General features: G+C 39.4%; 1 protein-coding gene across 4 annotated transcripts in view; it reads right to left on the bottom strand.

The window, feature by feature from the left end:
* Window positions 1–19,214, bottom strand: part of ptbp3 (polypyrimidine tract binding protein 3) — a 92,703-nt gene that overhangs the window by 8,642 nt on the left and 64,847 nt on the right. For all 4 annotated transcript variants that reach the window (XM_088630266.1, XM_088630264.1, XM_088630265.1 and 1 more), the window contains 11 exons: window positions 17,928–18,097; window positions 15,961–16,107; window positions 14,471–14,638; window positions 13,711–13,821; window positions 11,192–11,366; window positions 4,453–4,530; window positions 2,791–2,930; window positions 2,594–2,627; window positions 2,146–2,238; window positions 868–1,084; window positions 289–366 (listed from right to left, as the gene is read on the bottom strand). In XM_088630266.1, coding sequence (XP_088486392.1) covers window positions 289–366; window positions 868–1,084; window positions 2,146–2,238; window positions 2,594–2,627; window positions 2,791–2,930; window positions 4,453–4,530; window positions 11,192–11,366; window positions 13,711–13,821; window positions 14,471–14,638; window positions 15,961–16,107; window positions 17,928–18,097 — 1,411 coding nt within the window. The remainder of the gene's footprint in view (window positions 1–288; window positions 367–867; window positions 1,085–2,145; window positions 2,239–2,593; window positions 2,628–2,790; window positions 2,931–4,452; window positions 4,531–11,191; window positions 11,367–13,710; window positions 13,822–14,470; window positions 14,639–15,960; window positions 16,108–17,927; window positions 18,098–19,214) is intronic.

The raw sequence follows: 19,214 nt of genomic DNA, 5'->3' as shown, positions 1-19,214 counted from the left end.
TCCACCTGCTGGCGGAGTTTATGTATTGCAACTAATTCAACTTGGAAACATCCCAGCAGGTATTGGAAAATGACACAAACAACATACAGTAGGGTGCAATCTTTAGAATTAAACATAGTACAATGTTCACCATTTTACTACCACGTTGGCTTTGAAAGCAAAATAAATACACTTAGGTTATATATGAAGGTACAAATAATTTGATTAGCATGCAAATTGTTAAACACAAGCTTCCTTACATTCCAACTGAAGAACCTGCAATTAGACCAATAAGAATTACAAACTTACTGGAAAAATTTGAAGGCCTTCACTGTGTATCCAGTACCAGCAAATAGGTCTTTCAGATTATCATCTGTTATTGACGGTCTGTTACAAAAAATGAAAATGTAAAAGACATTGTTAGAATAATCGAATCTAGAGTATGACCATCCCTCTCGGGTCTTACAGGTGTTACACGCGGTGTTATTGCACTTTGTTGATTGAGAAAATCATTTACGCTCATTAAGCACCAAACATTCCTCCATCTACAAGCACAACCTGCAATCACCAATGATTATATACTGATGATGACAAAGTACGACTCACTCTATTAACGCGTGCACGGTTTTAAAGCAATAAAGCTTACTGATCTTGGACACGAATGAAATATTTTTGATTGAACTGATCGGTCCTGCCTTACTGGGGCATAAAGCACTAAACGACCTCATCGGCAAAAGAGCAGATGGGGCGGAGGTAGGGAGGCGATTTCATCTGTTCAGCCTCCAGCCTGGTGCAGAAACAGGAAAGCACGGGAAAGAAGTACTACGCCAAGCTTATCGAGAGAGCCGCGCCTTTGTCCCGCCGGTCTCCCGGAGGCCGGACACTCACGGGATGTTGGAGAGGTGCAGGGTCGGGGAGGGCGGGAAGATGTTCTGGAAGTTTTTCGAGCCGGGCTTCTTGAAGCGGTGCAAGGGGCTGTTGCTGAAGTCCTTGGTCAGGCCCTGGTCCTCCTGGCCCTCGCGGGGCAGCTGCACGGTCTGGTGCTTGGAGATGGTCACCCGGATCACCTTGCCGTGGAGCCTCTGGCCGTTGAGGTGGCTCATGGCTGGGGGGGGGGGGGGGAAACCCGCAACGCTGTCAGTCCCCCACCCATCGCTCGAGTCGGGCTGGCACCTCCGGCTCCTCCGACTTCTCCATTTCTGCGTACCGGCACTTTTTTTATCGTTTGCGGAACTCAATTAATTTAGCACCGCGTTTAGTTCCCTCGGAAGTTGTTTAAAATGTGAATCGCTTTGGATTCAGCATTTATCCAATTGTGATCTGTAATACTGAAGAGCACCCATTTGAAATCATGTCTGGCGAGCTTGCGCCCCTCAGCAAACTACAACACTCTACACAATGCTGCTACAGAAGTTCCCCAACTTCAAGCACTACCGACATGATATGGATTCCGACTACTGGTCTTTCTATAAAGAGGCTGACAATGTTTTCGACTCTGTTCACACTTGCGTTTCCATATTGGCATCATCGCAGAACAGCACGAGAATGTGTATCTGGTAAGGACTTGTTGTTGTGTGTCCGTATAACTACATCGATATAAAACTCAGAAAAGATCAGTTTGGGTACTTGTCTCAAGGGTGACAGCCTTCTGACATCATTACAAACACATGGACAGGTAAACCCATTTGATACCAATAGTATACCAGTAGTATTACTCATTAACTTAGTATTCTTAAGTAAGAGCACTTTTCTTTAACCTAATTACAATACAATAAACTTCACAACTGTCATTCTGGCTACCCACAAATATACAGTATATATAAGAAATCACTGTGCTACCCTAAGTACAGATGAATTCCTCTAGTGTAATGCTTATTTCTTATTAATTTTTTACCACCTGATACACTACAGATGTTGAAAAGAGCGTTACTACAGAAAGCAGAATTAACCCTGAATTGCCATGATAGATATAGATACTATTATAGATATAGATAATTGACTGCACTTTTTACTTACTTGTTCACTGGTTACTTCCTACAATGTAATAGAATATCCTCTGCCAAGCCTTGTTTTCTATCACGGGTATTTCATCGGTACAGATGTTTTATGGCGAGAAAAGAGTTGTGTATAATGCCTCCTCTGTATCCTTTATGACAAGACACTTACCCAGCTGAGCCTGAGTTGCATCTGCCATTTGTATTAAGGCATTTTCTTTCTTGTTAAACAGGATCTTAACTCTGTGCACATCCCCATAGACTCCTATAGAGAGAAGACTTTATTCATTCCATACCCATGAAGATCAAAGAAGTAAACATCAATAATACCATCAATACATGATACAGAAACATTTTCCAAAGTATAAGTAGCAAAAGTGAAGTATCAGTTTTTAAATTTCAAGAGATCTCTAGCTAAACAGATTCATAATTCATGAACAAATGGTCACCATGATTGCCAGGTAACTACTGGGATGGTTTTTTGTATATTCCAACTTCCAAGCTATTATGAGTTGATTATGGTGACAAGAGTAAATATTGGCCGAGAGCTTCTAAACTATGGTACCATCAGCAATGGCATTTAACAAACCCAACAAAAATAGAGAATAAAGACTCCTTACCAAACAGGATGAAAAGCCCATGTGGAGATATGCTCTAAAAGAAACAAATGATTTTAAGATCCTGTCAATAAAAATCATTTTAAAAGAGGGAGGCAGGAGCAGAAGAACAGCTGGTAATTGAAAAAATACGAACATTTAAGTTGACATTAAGTGTTGCATCTTCTAATCCAGCAGTATTTATTCCAATCTGTACTCACATCTGGGTTGAGGTTGGAGACGAGAAGCACCGAATGCACTGTTGCAGGAGTCATTCCGGGGATGGCCATGCGCCCCGCCATGGCGGAGGCTGGTATTGTCAGCGGACCTAGAGCACCCGGCATGGTCTGCATGGAGAGACCTGAAGGGCGGGGTGAGAGATCCCACTGTTAACACCAACACACAGGGGCAACCAACCCCGTCAGGATTACTACAGCTTTACCAGCATGAGGACCAGGCCTCACCAACTGCTGGCCAGTTTCGAAAAGAAAACACACCCCTTTTCATTACGCTAAGGATTGAAGCGTAACTCACTTAAGGACAGTGAAGCTGTGTTTCACAACCTCCCATTCATGCACAAGGACTGCACAATCCCCGATGACAAACTGTCATCTCCTCTCAACCCAGCTAGACTCTTAACTGTATCACTGGCATTTCAATTTTAATGTCAGCACATCATGTTGTACTGTATTGCTTTTGTTTCAATTACTGAAGATTACAAATTTAAAACTCTGCATTACAAGCTTTCATTCCTTATTGCATTATGTGATATTACTGGGCTATTAAGGTTTGCTTTTGTGTATGCCACTCTGCCTTATGTACTGCGCATTATTAATATTTTACAACATTTGACTGATCCTACGTCAACTTGGACATGAGCATAAACTAAATTAAATAAACTTCCACATAGTCCACATGGCATCTATAGCACTTATACATTATCATCAAAGAAAATGAACCTTAAATTGAATTGTAAAAGTTCAAGCAAATAATTTTGCTCTAGAATCTCCACTCATTATGAACTGTGGCAGTGTACACATCTCATGTTCTTCAAATGTAGATATATTGACCCAACACATCATACAGTACGTACTGTAAATGTTTTACCTGGATCAGGAAAATTATTATACATCCAAGACATGCAAAACAAAATACTTTTATACTACCCATAACCATGCATTATCATGCCCTGTAATCTAATGTGGCAAGTTTTACAAATAACAAAATGATAGTTTGCCACAGAAAATAAAACCAACCAGCAAAGTGACAAATGTTTAATTTTAATGTTCAGATGACATCTGTCCAGATTGCTCTGTATCAGTAAAGGCATTATTTACTTTAATTTGAAGATATTGCAGGAACAGATTGCTCTCAGTTAATCGAAATATGATACACGACTAGGCTCCATGCAGGTTGTCAGACAAGAAGAATGATTTCAGACTGTGGCCACAAGTGAAATATGGCTCGCAACAACAGTGATGTGTAAGGTCATTCACCGTGTCTTTCACAAGCCAGGATGAAACACGTGCATGAAGTTTGTAAATCTGGTTTCAGCCAAGAAGGGTACATAATGTCACAACTCTTAATATGCTTTATTTGTGTCGTACAGACAACGGTTTCCACATGCTATACACACTGTGCGGACATAGTGGAGGTGACAAAGGATCACTGTGGACAGCATCAGCAGGAGTGTCATGTGGGTGTGCGTGGACATTGCAAATAAGGACATCATTTTGTTTTAGTCAGTGCTAAAGGCTTTTTGCTTTGCTTTCATACAAACAAAGACATCTTCCTGCGTGGTCCCTGCAATTATGTTGCCGCCGATACATGAGAAAAGCCAGCACTGTTGTCATTAACACTATATCCACTGCGGAGCACTGTACCTGCAGCCTGGGGGAAGCCAATGGCTGGAGCAAAACCTGCAGCTCCTGCATAGGGTGAAGAGATAATTCCAGGGGCACCTGTAGGAGACAGACAAGAGCACATGATAATCAGCAAATGGAAGAGGAGGTGGGGTGGGACAACTTCTCGTATACTTGAATAACAGGGTTCATTATGGTTCATGTATCAGCAACCTGCAGCTCAGAACACTGGAGGTAAAGGTTTACCTAAAAACAAAGCTCGAGTCTAACTTCACACAAAATACAGTACCGGTGCAAACTGGTCTATTGTGGAGGTGTAACTGTGGCTCACAATTGATTTCTCCCTTTGCTATTTCCTTGTTCAAGAGGGTGTTTGTGTTGTAATAATACAGAAGTATGAAACATCCAAAGAGGAACAATCAAAAAGAGTAGCATGGAAGACTTTACAGGATTATTTCTAATACAAAAAGTATAAAGGATGAACTACATTCACTATGTATTACATGGCAATTTCTTTTGCTTTAAAGATTTATTTCGCACATTAGAGCTGCCTTAAGTATTTAAACTTAAAAATATTGACTTACGTCATTTTCTTTAAATTGATTAATTTCTCCATCTGGATGATTAAATCGATTACTCTACTGACTCGGTATGTACCTGTTAACTCAATCATAGTACTAATGTGCAAGAAAAGCAACAGTTTTTGTGATCCTTGAGTTTACTCAGCAGTGTTTACACAGTGGGTACCTATTGTCATCTGCTCTGCCAAATAAGAGTATAATTGAGTTGCATTTTTACTGGACTTTAAAGATTTCACTGGGTTTCCATTTCAGAGATCAATTTCCTTTCATTTTGTGTAGAACTATACTCCTTTAATTTGTCAATTTCAGTGCATTTTGCCTTTAAGGAAACGCTGACCATCTTTAGTCCTTTGTATCTGAAGGACGTTCATAAAGTTCAACTTATATGTGGGTCCTGGATAATAATGTTTAATGAAATGTAACACCTAACGAATCGCCAAGTGCCTTCTAAAAATAACTTTTTAAGGCACTATTTAAAATAAGGCAGTAACTCTACACACTGCAATAGAATACTTAGCATAAAAACCATACACCAAAAAAATCACACGAACATACCAGGTCCAATGTTACTGAACTGCACCTGCAGAAAGTCCTTAATGATGTCTTCCACCGAGTTAACCTGAATTATTTCTACCTAAAGATCTGCTTCTCGTTCTTCATTGCAAATAACTGTACGTTTGTAAAAGATTATGCATGTTCATGATATCATGATATCATGAGTAGTGATTTTGAAGGAGTTGTGACAATGTTTTTTAACCTCATTCAAGTGTTAGCAAAATAGCTTACTATATGTAGTAATCACCCGCAACACTTCTGAGCATGAAAAGCTACTTCACTACTTGTTAATGACGATTAAATTACACTCTTTTCAAGCTGTTAACAAATTTTACTCCTACACATTTGTAGGCTAAGCAAGTGCAGAAAGGTATTCCCTTCACTTATAAAAAAAAAAAGGATAAACTTTTGCTAGAGGGTTCCTTCATTACATTAACAAAATATCTTTATTTACATGCAAAGCCTTGTGTTATTTAACTTTGTGTAATTTCATTTATTGCAACAGTCAGACCAATCCAGAGAAAAAATACTGTACTGTAATGAGGTGACTATTTAAAAACTACAGATTTGTTAGAGTTGGGAATAAGATATCCAATAGTAAGATGACTAAGACAGAATGAATCTGCAGACAAAAACAAAACAGCCAGTGAAACAGCCACAGGACCTTCCCATAGGTTTCCTAGTGTGCCATGTTTCACCCATAATAATGGTCTAGCTTTGATCCCCAAAGAAAGGCACCAAGAAGATACAAAATGTGGCTGCACTCTAAAAATAATTTCTCTCTTTTAGTGGTGCTGTCCAGCCCATGGCTGTTGCAAATTTAAGCCAGGCTGCTCCTGATAACAACCCAGGAAGACAAGTGGGACATTAGCCAGTTAATTTATCAAGGATGTTTTATTAACAAACATGACAAAGCGGAGGAGGCTGTGGACATTCGCACTATTTCCCAGCTCATTCAGCCTCCTTGTGGCAGGTCTTATCTGCATCTGCAACACTTCTTGTCTCAGACAGCAGGCAACTGATTTACAGGCTGAGGCAACAAGAGGGGCATCAACTCCCCTCCCAACACAGCCTTCACGCCAATAGGAGTAACAGACACAGCAGCTAATAATACATTAATCATTACGCTCAGGCCTCTAATGCAGTCACTATTCATAACTTAAGTGGTTCCGATAAAGGCTTTTCTTTTCCTTTTAATGGTGTGCGTGTTGGTAACTGATAGCATTAACATAAAAACCACTTCCAGAGGGGGAAGCGGTAACAAGGAAGAGAAAAATATCTCTAAGTCTGCTTTGCCTGTGTAAATCTTGCCTTTTAAATAGAAATGCAGCAGAAAAAGACTATCAGATTTTTTTTTTTTATCAGCAGACTAAAGGCTGTATCTTCAAAGCCCACAAAGCTACAATCCAGAAAACTGAGATGAATGCAAACAATTAAACTGAAGCAATAATTTAGCTCCTAGATTGTAGGCAACTCATTGATGTGAATCAACACAATCTGGTCCACATTCTAAAGCTGTGTGAAAATATATTTTTCCAATAATATCCCTTGCGCTTGAATGGAAAGATGCCAATCATTGAAGAAAAAAAAAACATTAAGGTCTACATACTGTAGATATCTTCTAGGATAGTTAATATTTTCTATCATTAATCATATTTGATTATCCATCCATTTTGACCAGGACATTTGTCCTTTGCAGGGGACATAGAGACACAGACAGGCACACACTCACACCAGGGCCAATTTTCAGAGAATAGAATATGCTGTACTCATTTTATTAGATGTTAATTATAAAGATTACTCATAGCACACAAAGCAATTTCAAATACAGTGATATTTATATTATTTGCGGAGAAGGTAACAGGTGAAATTCACAACCGATTACCCAGGGTATTACTTGAGTAGGTAAATTTAACAACTAATACAGTTCATCAATGTTTTGCTCTGCCAATTAATTGCATTAATGTGCAACTAAATGATCTAAGTATCTATCTGAAGATTACAGTTTAAAAGGGATCTGATTTTAGAGTTATAGAAGTTGTTAAAACCAGTCTTCAGAATTATTTTTGTTATTTTAATTTTTTAATTTTATTACTTATGACATATGTATTTTAAAAACATCAACATTAATCTTCACACACAGGATCTGAAAATTGACAGGTTATATATCTTCTTTGGTAAGTCAACACCAAAAGATAATAAAGAATATCAATACACACGATAATTACAAGGCCAGCCCGTGTCACCTACACTTCACTGCTTCACACACATCTCCAGCTGAGCTACTGAACTGTGTGAGATCAGTTAAGACAACACAGTAAAACACAGGCCAACGCCACCAATGCCCTTGAAACCTAGGAATCTTTCCACAGTCAATGTAACGTATTGTATACCAATATATATATATACCGTATATAAACCAAACTGATGGGTTCCAGAACACAGTAAAAGGTAAAACAGTACCTGCCAACCAGTAGTAACTCTGAGAGACGTGGAGCTGGGTACACATTCATGTGGCTGAGGTTATAAACTAAAAATTATTTACAAAGGAAATAAGATTTTGGTGGTATGCTAGCTTGTTGGAGAGCATCCCTTTCTTCATTTGATCAGACAACTATATTTTCAATTAAAGGGAAAACCATATTACCATATTGTAACTTCTGAATCTGCTCTGAGCACTGGTTAGCCTGTGAAATGTACAAAACTGGGATTTCTTTTGCAATATATGAAATATATAAGGGGACTCCAAAGTGGTTCAACCAGTAAAACTGCTTGCTCGAGCACAGGTTGAACTCTATGATCCTAATGTTGTGGGTTCAAAGCCCGGGTCTTAGAACTATGTGACTAACAACATTCTCACGATTGGCTGAGGATCCCCAAGGGCAGGGCAGGACTCTCGGTCAGGGCTCTCTCAGCCACATGTGACTTTCTGAGAGCTTGAAGGTTTATGAAGCTGTCAGAGTGGGTCATGCTTTTCCTCCAGTTTGCACTGAGCCTTCTGTTAGGGGCTGTATAGCTTATGACATGCCAAAGGATCAATGGATATCCAGCTACATTACTCTGGCATCTTTAAGAAACTAGTATAAGTGAACCATGGATCACAATTAACTACCAAACTGTATGCCTGAACTTCCTGATAGCTTGAAGGTGGGTAGATCAGAACACGCTGCCTGAATGTCCTCATTGTTCTCCAAGTGTGGGCGCGCTGTTCATTTTCAATTGGTGATTTAAAACTGGATGGGTGTATATGGATAAGTTTAAAAAAATGGCTAAAAACACTGTTTGCGCCACCTACGTCAAGACCATATGCCAATCTTATACTAAAGTTCTTCATTGTTACCCCCACCAGTTGTTCTGTGATGGTCTTTGTGAACACAATTATTTCATTTTCACTGGTGATCAGTGGTCAAGATCAACTGTGATCAAAGTGTAACATGTAACCATTATACATCAATTAGATCAAGTGAAAAGTGTGTGTATTAGGACAGGGAAATTAAATTTTTCATTTTTGCTGTGTAAGACTTAAATTTCTATTACTTTACGAAACCTTAATTGCAGCCATTTTCAGTTATTTCTTGTTTGTGGGGTTTTGGGACTTTGATTTCCACTTTCAAAAGTAAAATGCATGCGTGATAGGATTTATATCAGGAGACTGACTGTCCAGTTCAAGACTGCACTTCTTCCTAGTGTGCAGTATATTTTGTGTCACGGTTTTGTTGCAAGTTTTTGTTTGGAGGCACTGTTTTGTACATTTCAGAATTGTGATGGCAGCTGCCATCATCAGTTACATCATCAATAAAGACCAGTGATCCAGTTCCAGAGACACCCTTGCACGCCCAAGGCATGACACTACCTACAGATACTTTCACAGATAAAGTGGTATAGTCAAGATAATTTGTAGTTTCTCTCCCCTTCTCTCACTTTCCCAAAGGCTTATCTTTGTCTCATCTGTCCATAAAACTTTGTTCCAGAACTCCTGCAGCTCACCTTTGAACTTCTTTGCAAACTCAAAGCCTTTCTGTTTTTAGTACTGATGAGAGGTTTGTAGCCCTTGTAATTCTCCTGTTGCAGTCTCTCGGGAACAGTAAATTCATATACCCTACCTTCACCCCTGCACTCTGGAGTTTGTCTGCAATCTCTTCGGCTTTAATTTTGGAGTTCGTCACAGCTCTAATAATTTCTTCTGTGGTTTTTCTAGAACGACATGGTCTCTGCCCACTTCTTACTCCTTCAGTCGTTTTTCTTTTTGAAGACATTCCATTTTGTTGATGGCCAAATGTTTTGCAATGGTTCTAATTCGAATTTTCTTGTTTCTCTTCTTCACGATTGCTCGCTTTTCCTACTCAGATTGCCCTCCAGCTCTCTCATCTTAGTTCATGCCTTAGTTCGAGCTCAAGAGGCAGACTCAAAAAGTAAGCTCCAAATGCTGGAACCAAGACTATGTATTAACAGCTCATTCACATTTCCAAAATGAATGCATCATGGAAGACCTAAGCAATTAGAAATACCTGTCAGCCTTTTTTTGCCCCCAATACTTATGCTCACCTGAGAAGGGGAGATTGAACACAACAAAAAACTTGGGTCTTAACATGGCTAAACATGTATGCAAAATAACAGAAAAGGTTAAATTCTGTATTTTGCCTCAGTTTAATCTTTGTTATTTGAAATACAAATTTTAGCAAAAATCAGAAATTTCACTTGACTATCCCAATACTAATGCTTTTCACTATATAATAATCTGAAATTAGTCTGATGAAAGGTACTGGCTGCCATCCTACAGCAATACCATTGAAAGCTCTTAACTGACAATTGACATGAGCATACAGCACTCGCTGTTCTAGTGGCACCAGTCTCACACTGGTTTTCTAATTTACTGTAATGAACCTGTCTGCTGTTCACCCTCCAATACACAACTAGGAACTTACTGAAACTAAGCAGGTGTGAACCTGGCCAGTATCTGGAGTGGAGACCTCCTGGGGAAGCTATGGTTGTTGCTTGAAGAGATATTAGAGTGGCCAGTAGGGGGTGCTTATCCTGTAGTCAGTGTGGATCCTAATGCCTCAGTAGTGACAGGGACACTATACTGTAAATAAAGCCAACATGTAAAACGGATGTCAAGTAAAACTGAGGTCCGACTCTTCGTGATCATTAAAAAATCCTAGGACATTTTTCAGAAAGGGTAGGGGTGTCACCCCAGTATCCTGGCCAAACTTCTCCCGGGCCTTTACCAGTCATGGCCCCCCCAATAATCTCCATCTATGACTTGGTTTCATTACTCCGTTGTCCCCACTGACAGCTGATGTGTAGTGAAGTGTCCAGGTGGTGCTGGAGAGGAGTCCTCATTACCTGTAAAGCACTTTGAGGGGAGCTTCCAGAAAAGCATTATACTAGTGTAAGGATGTACTTATTTCCTCCCACCCGAAGAAGGCTCCACAGCAGAAATGTTGTTTCCTTTCTTCTCTTTTCAGCATGGAATAAACCTTTTACTTGTTCCTTTGCAGCCTGCGCATGCTGACGCAGCTACCTACCTGAACTACTTCATTTCCTTTGTCACCCAAGACCTGTACTGTCACTTTTGAGTGATGAAGACCAAAACATGCGCTTCGGTCCGGAAACTGTCTTACCAAAGGCTGCAGCCATGCTAGGATCCAGCGTCGGCTGCCCATCACCAGACGGAAGATCAACACGAGTGAAGTCTCTGCTTTTATCGTTGTTGTATTTTACATTAAGGCTGGTCAGCTTGGAGAACTCAACACGCAGCGTGCAGCATGCATTGTAGATGTTCTGGCCATCCAAAGTCTTGGGAAGAAAGAATAGGTGAAAAGAGAATTTGTGAAAGCTGGAAAACACTATTTGTTGAGCCTCAGGCCCTCAACATACGTACAAATGCCACTTAGGTGTAGCTAAAAAAAAAGAATGGAAAGCTCTACTGAACATTTCTTGACCATTTTTTAACATGACTGTCTTTCCTGTCCTTAAATATACAGTATATGGGGTACAGCATGGATTAGTGGGTAAATCTCTGGAATCATAACTGACATGCTATAGGTTAAAATCTCTGCTACAGACCATCATGGATTTACAAGAACCTTAATTGATGAGTAAACAAAACTTGGTTCCAGAGCAAGCTACAGAACACTGACTTAATATAGCTTCCAACATACTGATGGCACAAAGCTGTTGATCTCTTGATGAGAGGGGTACTGTATATTGTTCCTTAATATTTTTCATTCTTCATTTCTTCCAGACCTGACATTCAACTAGTTAAATCATCTCCTGCGCTCAATCAACTCTCTCTCTAATGTAGTGCTTATACAGTCGTCAAAGCCACATTAGAGAAGATCATGATCAGTCATGAATGACTGATTATTCAAAATGGTGCAAATAAAAGTAACACATTGCCAAAAATCTGTGTTCTTAATTAGCCTAAAATAAAAGGCTGTTATATACAACAAAATAGTTTGCTTTATCTTTCATTCCTTATTCATAACATAACAATTTTTACCTTTCCCATCAAAAAGCTGTTCATATTGCGTCGAGAAACAAAGAAAAATATAAAGATATTGTATTCAGGTTAGTTCTAAAGCAGAGTATAAACAATACTGTCTACCGTATACCCTAATCTAATAAATCTGCTGATTTCTTATGACATCTTAATGGAAATAACTCCCATTAGTGCTTTCACAACGTCTAGATGAACAGGGATATAAGATATTCCTACTCTACGGGCGGTCGCTTATTAAAAGAACCCCCAGTGACAAATGTTTAAATGCTCCCAAAGCAGCAAGCGGAAGTGGTACTAAAACAAAGCTTCTGTATTTTAGGTATTAATCCGAAGACCTGTTCTACACAGTTATCAGACATGCATGTGCAGAAACAGGTTGTTTTCTCAGTAGCTGGCAGCCAAATGGAAGAGGGATGTGTAACACAGAGTAACCTGTGCCTGAGCAATATCCTTCTTCCACTAAGGAACACGGCCATATTTTTTGGCTTTCCTCCAAGAATCAAGCAGATGGGATTTATCTACCTTCTACCCCTTTGATGCCCCCCTCCCAACTACCCTGGATTGTTTTCATTGTGCAGGGTACCCATGTGCCATGGCAGGAGCACAAAGGATTACACCCACAGATGAAAGGAGTAATGACTTACTCTTTTGTTCAAATAATGCTCATTAGATATCCGCTGTAGTGACAAATTAATCAAAAGCCCTTGTAATTTGTGTGGCGCACTCAGGGCCTTTGTGGGAGAGTATGACAGCAACACTGACAAATTGCTGGCTGTTTAAACAAGAAGGATGGGGATTTTCACAGTAGCTATCAAAAGTTTGGCGCGGAGAAAGAGGACATTTGTAAATTCGACCCTGTGGTGCGTCATCTTGAGGGCAGCCAGGTGCAGACTGAAGACGAATCTAAATTGAATGCCACCGTCATTTTTCAGATGAGGGGAAAATTGGAGGCTTCAGAAACACCAGTTAATATGATAGTATTCCTGGAAGAATTAGTAAATCTGGGCAGTTTGTTCTCTTTCACAGACCTATTCATGTCTCAAGACCACTAAGCTTCTTTATTTTCTTATGTTTTGAGTATGATAATGGTTTAAAGGTTAAAGGGAGACAATTTATTCAATTCAGTTCAAGTAGTCAGTGCAAAACTTTATGTTGTACAGTTTGCCAATTTTATATTTCTTCTAGACTTCTAAGCCTCTGTATTTTTACTATTAATGAGAGCTACCGCAACAGAATTAAGGGGAATAACAGGGCAGCTGTCACTTTAAGAGTTTTAATTGGTTTTAGCTTCTAGAAAAGGATTTTTTAAGTTCATGGAGGTTACAGTTCTAAAGTTTTTTAAAAGAGAAATTGATGTGGTTGTGAACACACACGTATATAAATCTCTGCATGAAAGTTTTAGTTTCATTAAGCTTTTAGGCTGTAACTTTAAACATACATTTTCATAAGGTTTCTCAAATACTAGTTTCAGGACTACAACTTTTAATTGCTGGTGAAAGCAGTGTACCATGAGTATGTTTGACATCCTGGAAGTTCTAAGAAAAGTAGTTAAGGATTTCTTACAAATTCAGTGAAAAACAGTGCAATTAAGTAAATACACAATCTTGGGCGAGGAAAACAAGGTGGCCCAGAACATACCAGTTTGGCGTGATGTGCATTCATAGGATCAGCATACTGTAGCAAGGCTTGAAATTGGTTATTCTTAGTAAAAGTGATGATCTTTAGGACTGTCCCAAATTTTGAGAAGATCTATTGAGAAAAAAAGAGATTCCATAATAAGTGTAATTAAGAGTAGTCTCAAATCTGATATCCCAAACAACATCTGTGACGGACTGAAATATTAACCATGAACAAAATGGCATTAGTGAAGGCTTCCCTAGGTTTTATCCCCCACAAAAAAAGTTCTTCTAAGCTACAAACCACAGACTTTAAACCTTAACAACCTTTTTTGTTCCAATCTTCATTGCTTGAGCACAATGGGGATATGGGGATTAGGAATCTGTCTGCACACAAATTATCTCTCAAACACAACAGCCGGAAAAGAACCCATAAACCCAGTTTATCAAAGCACAGATTTTGGTTTTAGAAAAGTTAGCAGGAAAAGAAACTGCACCACAGAATTCAGCTGAGGCTCTCTAGGGAGCCAAACTAAGAGTCAGTTAAAGTAAATGGCCTCCTCTGCAGCAATTACTGACTGTCCAGTCCTCAAAACCGCTTTAGTTTTTATGATTGGTCAGTCTGAACAATTTTTTTTTCTAACATGGGCAATTCAAATGCATTCTGTCGAGCACAAAAGCTCTTGAAGGTCACAGCAGGGGTCCACTCCTTTCAATCTTCCCCTAAAAATTGCGTTCGGGGGGAAAGAAAAGTTCATTTCTCCGCGGTAAGGAAGGCTTACCTGGTGCAGTACTTCGAGAGACACTGGGTAAAAGAGGTTTTCCACAATGATGCGCAGCACGGGGCTCTGGCCTGGCATTAAGGTGCCGTCGCTGGCCGACGCTGAGCTGGACAGGGTCATGTTTCCTGAGTGCACTGCGTTCACTGTCTGTAGGGCAGCCTGGGCTCGCTGCAGGGGAATAAAATACAAGCTTTCCACATATGAGAGGACACAACAGGCAATTACGGGCTTCTAGTATTTCCCCATTTTCATTTTTGCCCAATCTACCCTCCATCGAAAATCACTCGAACCATACTGTCCATCAATTCCCCTTTTAAGATACAGGTTTGTTTCTTCACAACTTATCAAAAGGGATGGTTTTGTGGTAAAATGTTACACCATCTCTCTTCTTTTTAGACCCATCAGGCCAAATATTAAAACCACACTGACAACCAACCGTCTTCTAGGGTCATGGGTGAGGCAGAGCCTATCCCGGGAAACAATGGGAGCAAGGCAGGATACACCCTGGATGGGACTCCGCTCAATTGAAGGCCAGACACTGACAAAAACAAACACTCACACACTTATACCAGGGGCAATTTTCCCGGAAGCCAATTAACCTTCCAGCATGTCTTGGAACTGCAGAAGGAAGCCTGACCACATAGAGGAAACCCATTCAAGATGGGAATAACATACAAACTCCATGCAAAGAGCACCCCAGGAACTGAAACCAGGGCCCCTGCACAGTCGCCATGAACATTCTGTTTTGCAGAAAGGTCCTGGCCTAAGACCAACTCATATCTTAAACTCCTTCATGTCCTAATACTATTTTTCCTTCATTTTATATTTTAGTTGCTTAATCAGTTTTAAATATTCAGATTTCCACATCATACTTATCATACAAACGTCAAGGTTTTAAAAAGCGTAAAGTACTTAAAATCTTGGTTTAAGTATAATAGAGGATCACTAGTCCTGCTTCAATGATGTGACACAAGATCAGCTGAGAATCTTTGTTAACTTGATTTCTATTTTCTTGGTGCTCAAATGTCCATGAAGCATTACCATTAATTATCAGATTGTTTTAAATATATTTGTTTGCAAGGTTCAGCCTTCTGCAAGTGGGCCACATAGAGGCAGATTACCAGCAGCACCTATTTCAACTGTTTTGTCTATTCCAATAATCTTCCAGTTCTGGTTCATTTTTTTACATACTTGTTTAAAACATAACTTCAGCTAAATTCTTGCTCGTGTTCCAGTGTCTGATTGGAACCAGAAGGACAGTTAGTCAGCTCAGGTGCTTAGACACTGCTGCTGTAATAGCTGCTCTCTCCCTCCACAGTCACGTTGCTGAGGAGGCAAAAAGGTGGTATCAAAGTACAACACATCTACAGTATCTACAGCGTCCATTATTCTTCCTTTGAGTCCCTGTTTCCAGCTCCTGAAGCTTGATTTGAAATATTTGAGGAAAGTAAAACGCAGGAAAGGTGCCTGAAACCACATTTAATACTCACAGCCTGGTTGGGCAAGTTGTCTGTCTTTAGTTCTCTGTGGTTAGAGTATTGAATGAAAACGGGCTGGTTGCGAAGATGTGGAGTAGCAGTGGTGTAGTAGTTCACCATAGTGATAGCTGCGTCTTCGGAAGCCATTTCTATAAAAGCCTGGAGGAGAAAGTATGAACCATCATTATTTAAGAAAACTCCATTTTGTTTTGCTCAAGTTAGGCTTAAGAATCGTTTTCTGTAGTACACACCTCAAAGGAAAATGTTGTTTGTTTTGGTCAATTAAAATTACTGCAATCTTTTCAATGAACTATAATGAAAAAAATATCACAGCCAAGCTGTACCTGCTGGTAAAAGTGCAATTTCTTTTTTTTTTTTTTACTGTTAGCACTTAAAGAAATTCTGACATTTAGAAATCATTACGGACTTACAATTATACACTCCGTATACTTTAAGTTTCAAAATGTATCCACTATTCCAGAGGATACAAGTTGAGAATTTAGTCAAAAAAGGATGCATCTGTTACTTTGTTTTATTAGGTAACACTGAAAACTCTTTAAATACCAAAAATTTCTACAAATTGACAGCGAAAGGGTTAAACATTTTCAGGTGAGTCCTTGAATCCTCACAAGCAGATTTTTTGTGTCAAACAATAAATATTAAATTAAAATGCCACAAAGAAAATAAGCATCCTTTTGATGCACCAAATCATACATATTGCATGCGAAATTTATGTATCAAAGCACCAGATAATTTAGTGGTTTCATTCTTTCTTGTTTCAAACCTGTGATTTAAATATGAAAGGGCATTTGAGGGAGATGCCTTTCTCACGTATCATTTGCCAATAGCAGTTCTTATTAAGGAGATCTTGATGCACATGAAAAAGACACACAAATGCCAAGTAAACGGACCTGCATATCGTTATGAGAAGAGATCAAGCAGGCAAGATTTGCTTTAAAATGCCGGATACGTCTTTGGAGGTCTTCAACATTCTGGCATTAATGGGGCCACAGTTGCATAAATAATTAATGCGCACTTAACAGTCTTAATGCAGACCACAGCGGAGAAGTTACAATACTTAGTATGGCTCACTTGATGAATGTGTCCTTTTGAACCAGTTCAATACCCTGATAAATTATGGTCTGAGAAGATTAAGGGAGGAAGCAAGCTACAGAGGGCAAACTCTGACTAACCAACAGTGTCACCGCTCCAGAGTAATGAGAAAGTGAGGAGAAAATGAAAAAACGAGCTGTAGGGTGTCATCACATCCGAGCAAAAAGCACATGAAAAATCTCAGAGGGTTTTCTTTGAGAATCTCTCTTCTAATTCTTATTATCTCTATAACCCACAACTCACAAGGACAGGAGGGGCTACCTAACAAAAGGTTGTGGGTGTGTGTAACAAGCAACACAGCCATGTAGTTTTCTTTCAAGTAAGGTGCGGATACAATTCTCAGATCAACTTGCTTTTAAAAACTAAACAGGCTAGGCACACCACGTGGCATTTTCCATTTTCTGACCTTTCTTACGTTCTTAGCATAAGAAAAAGCAGCAGAACTATTGCTGTTCTTGTCAGTTTAACGGGTAAACGGTTAGGGCATGTAGTGAAGCAAAAGACTCATTCCTCCATGCAGCCACTTATCGCAAACAACATCCAAAGCAGCTAGATGCAACGGCTGGCTCTTTCAGGGAATTTGTGCATATTTGTGGACCACAGGCGGTCTCGTGGCCCACATGCCATGGCAGGACAAACACATCATGAACGTAACCATTATTAGCTCTGGGTATAAGAAGCTTGTCCAAATCGATCGTGATCCCCTGATTTCTAGCTAAACCAAAATATTTCAAAGGAAGAACAAAAGAAGTAAATCCTATTAAGCAGGAAAACGGAGTCAGATAACCGAGTGTAGTGGTAACTCTAATCAAACCCACGTGCATGTCTTCTCCCGGCCAAATCCCAGAAAAAAAAACCCGACGTACTTGATTTTTCCCTTTCAGCATCAAAAGGTTGGTGACTTTGCCAAAGGGGACTCCTAGTGAGATGACCTCGGCTTCGGTGACTTCGAGGGGAATCTTGCGGATGTGAAGAACACGGGAGGGGGCACAGGGAGATCGGTCTCCTTTAAACTTCTTGCTGTCGTTGCCATTAGCTGGGAGGAGAGAGCAGAGAAGACAGCATGACAAAAGGCTCCGACTTACTTAAGCCGCTACTCACACACTGGATGGCAGGTCTAAAGAAGGCCTTCAGTGTTCAGTGAATATTCTCTTTTAGCTAAATGAAATGTTGTCTATGTAAGGGATACAAAAAAACAACTTCACTATAATAATAATAATAATAATAATAATAATAATAATAATAATAATAATAATAATTTATTAAATAATCTTTGAATTATATATAATACTGTGATAACATTATTTATATATAATTTATATTATTTCTATAACCTTTATTTAAACCAAAAAGCCAATTCAGAACAATTACAACGATAACATGGATAGCACCTATTTATATAGCAAGCCATTTTATTAAAGAAATCTCGGACATATACACTTTGATGAAGGCACAACAGTGGTGAGCCCAAGGCTTTTAAAATAGATTGGTGGGTAACCATATTAAAGTTATGTGATATCAAAATGTATCATGATACAGGGTGAGACAATCTGAGTACACAGTGACCAAAATCTTACACAATTTATGCCCTGCCTGCACATCATGTTTCCATGATTTCAACAATTCAAATTGAATTAAAAATTAAATTATCTGGATTTTCAAACAGATCCTTAGAATTAACTTTCATTTGAAAAATAATGATTGCTGTACTAGTTAAAATACAACACTAAGTGATGAGGGATCCCCCTTATTTGGGTAGTGTAGCAAGCAGGACATACACACAAAAACCCTCTGTAGTCCCTGCACACTATTTGCTGTAAACTTAATTAAAGCCCACACTGTAAATGCTGAGGTACTTGTGAAACAAGGGATCAGGCCAGACCAACACTGGTGTAAAAGGCTTCCCACCCTGACTAGATCTGTAACTTGCTTCGCCTCACTGGACTTCCCTCATAAAACAAAACCTAAACAAAGCCATTCTGTTTCTCCCTGTAACCCCGTAGGAAATTCTAATCTCCCTTATATTGGGCTAACCATAACAATTAAACCAGCCTGATGTCTCAACTAGCCAATTCAATTTCCAGACCTGTGTTCCGAATATTTTCTTAGAAAGAAGGACTGAAGACAGATACTCTCTGCTTCGTGTGAACACC

This window comes from Lepisosteus platostomus, chromosome 4, assembly GCF_059453375.1.
Source record: "Lepisosteus platostomus isolate fLepPlt1 chromosome 4, fLepPlt1.hap1, whole genome shotgun sequence".
In the NCBI taxonomy this organism is placed as follows: Eukaryota; Metazoa; Chordata; class Actinopteri; order Semionotiformes; family Lepisosteidae; genus Lepisosteus; species Lepisosteus platostomus.
The sequence above is the reverse complement of the archived record's forward strand: the minus strand, read 5'-3'. Positions and strand labels throughout refer to the sequence as shown.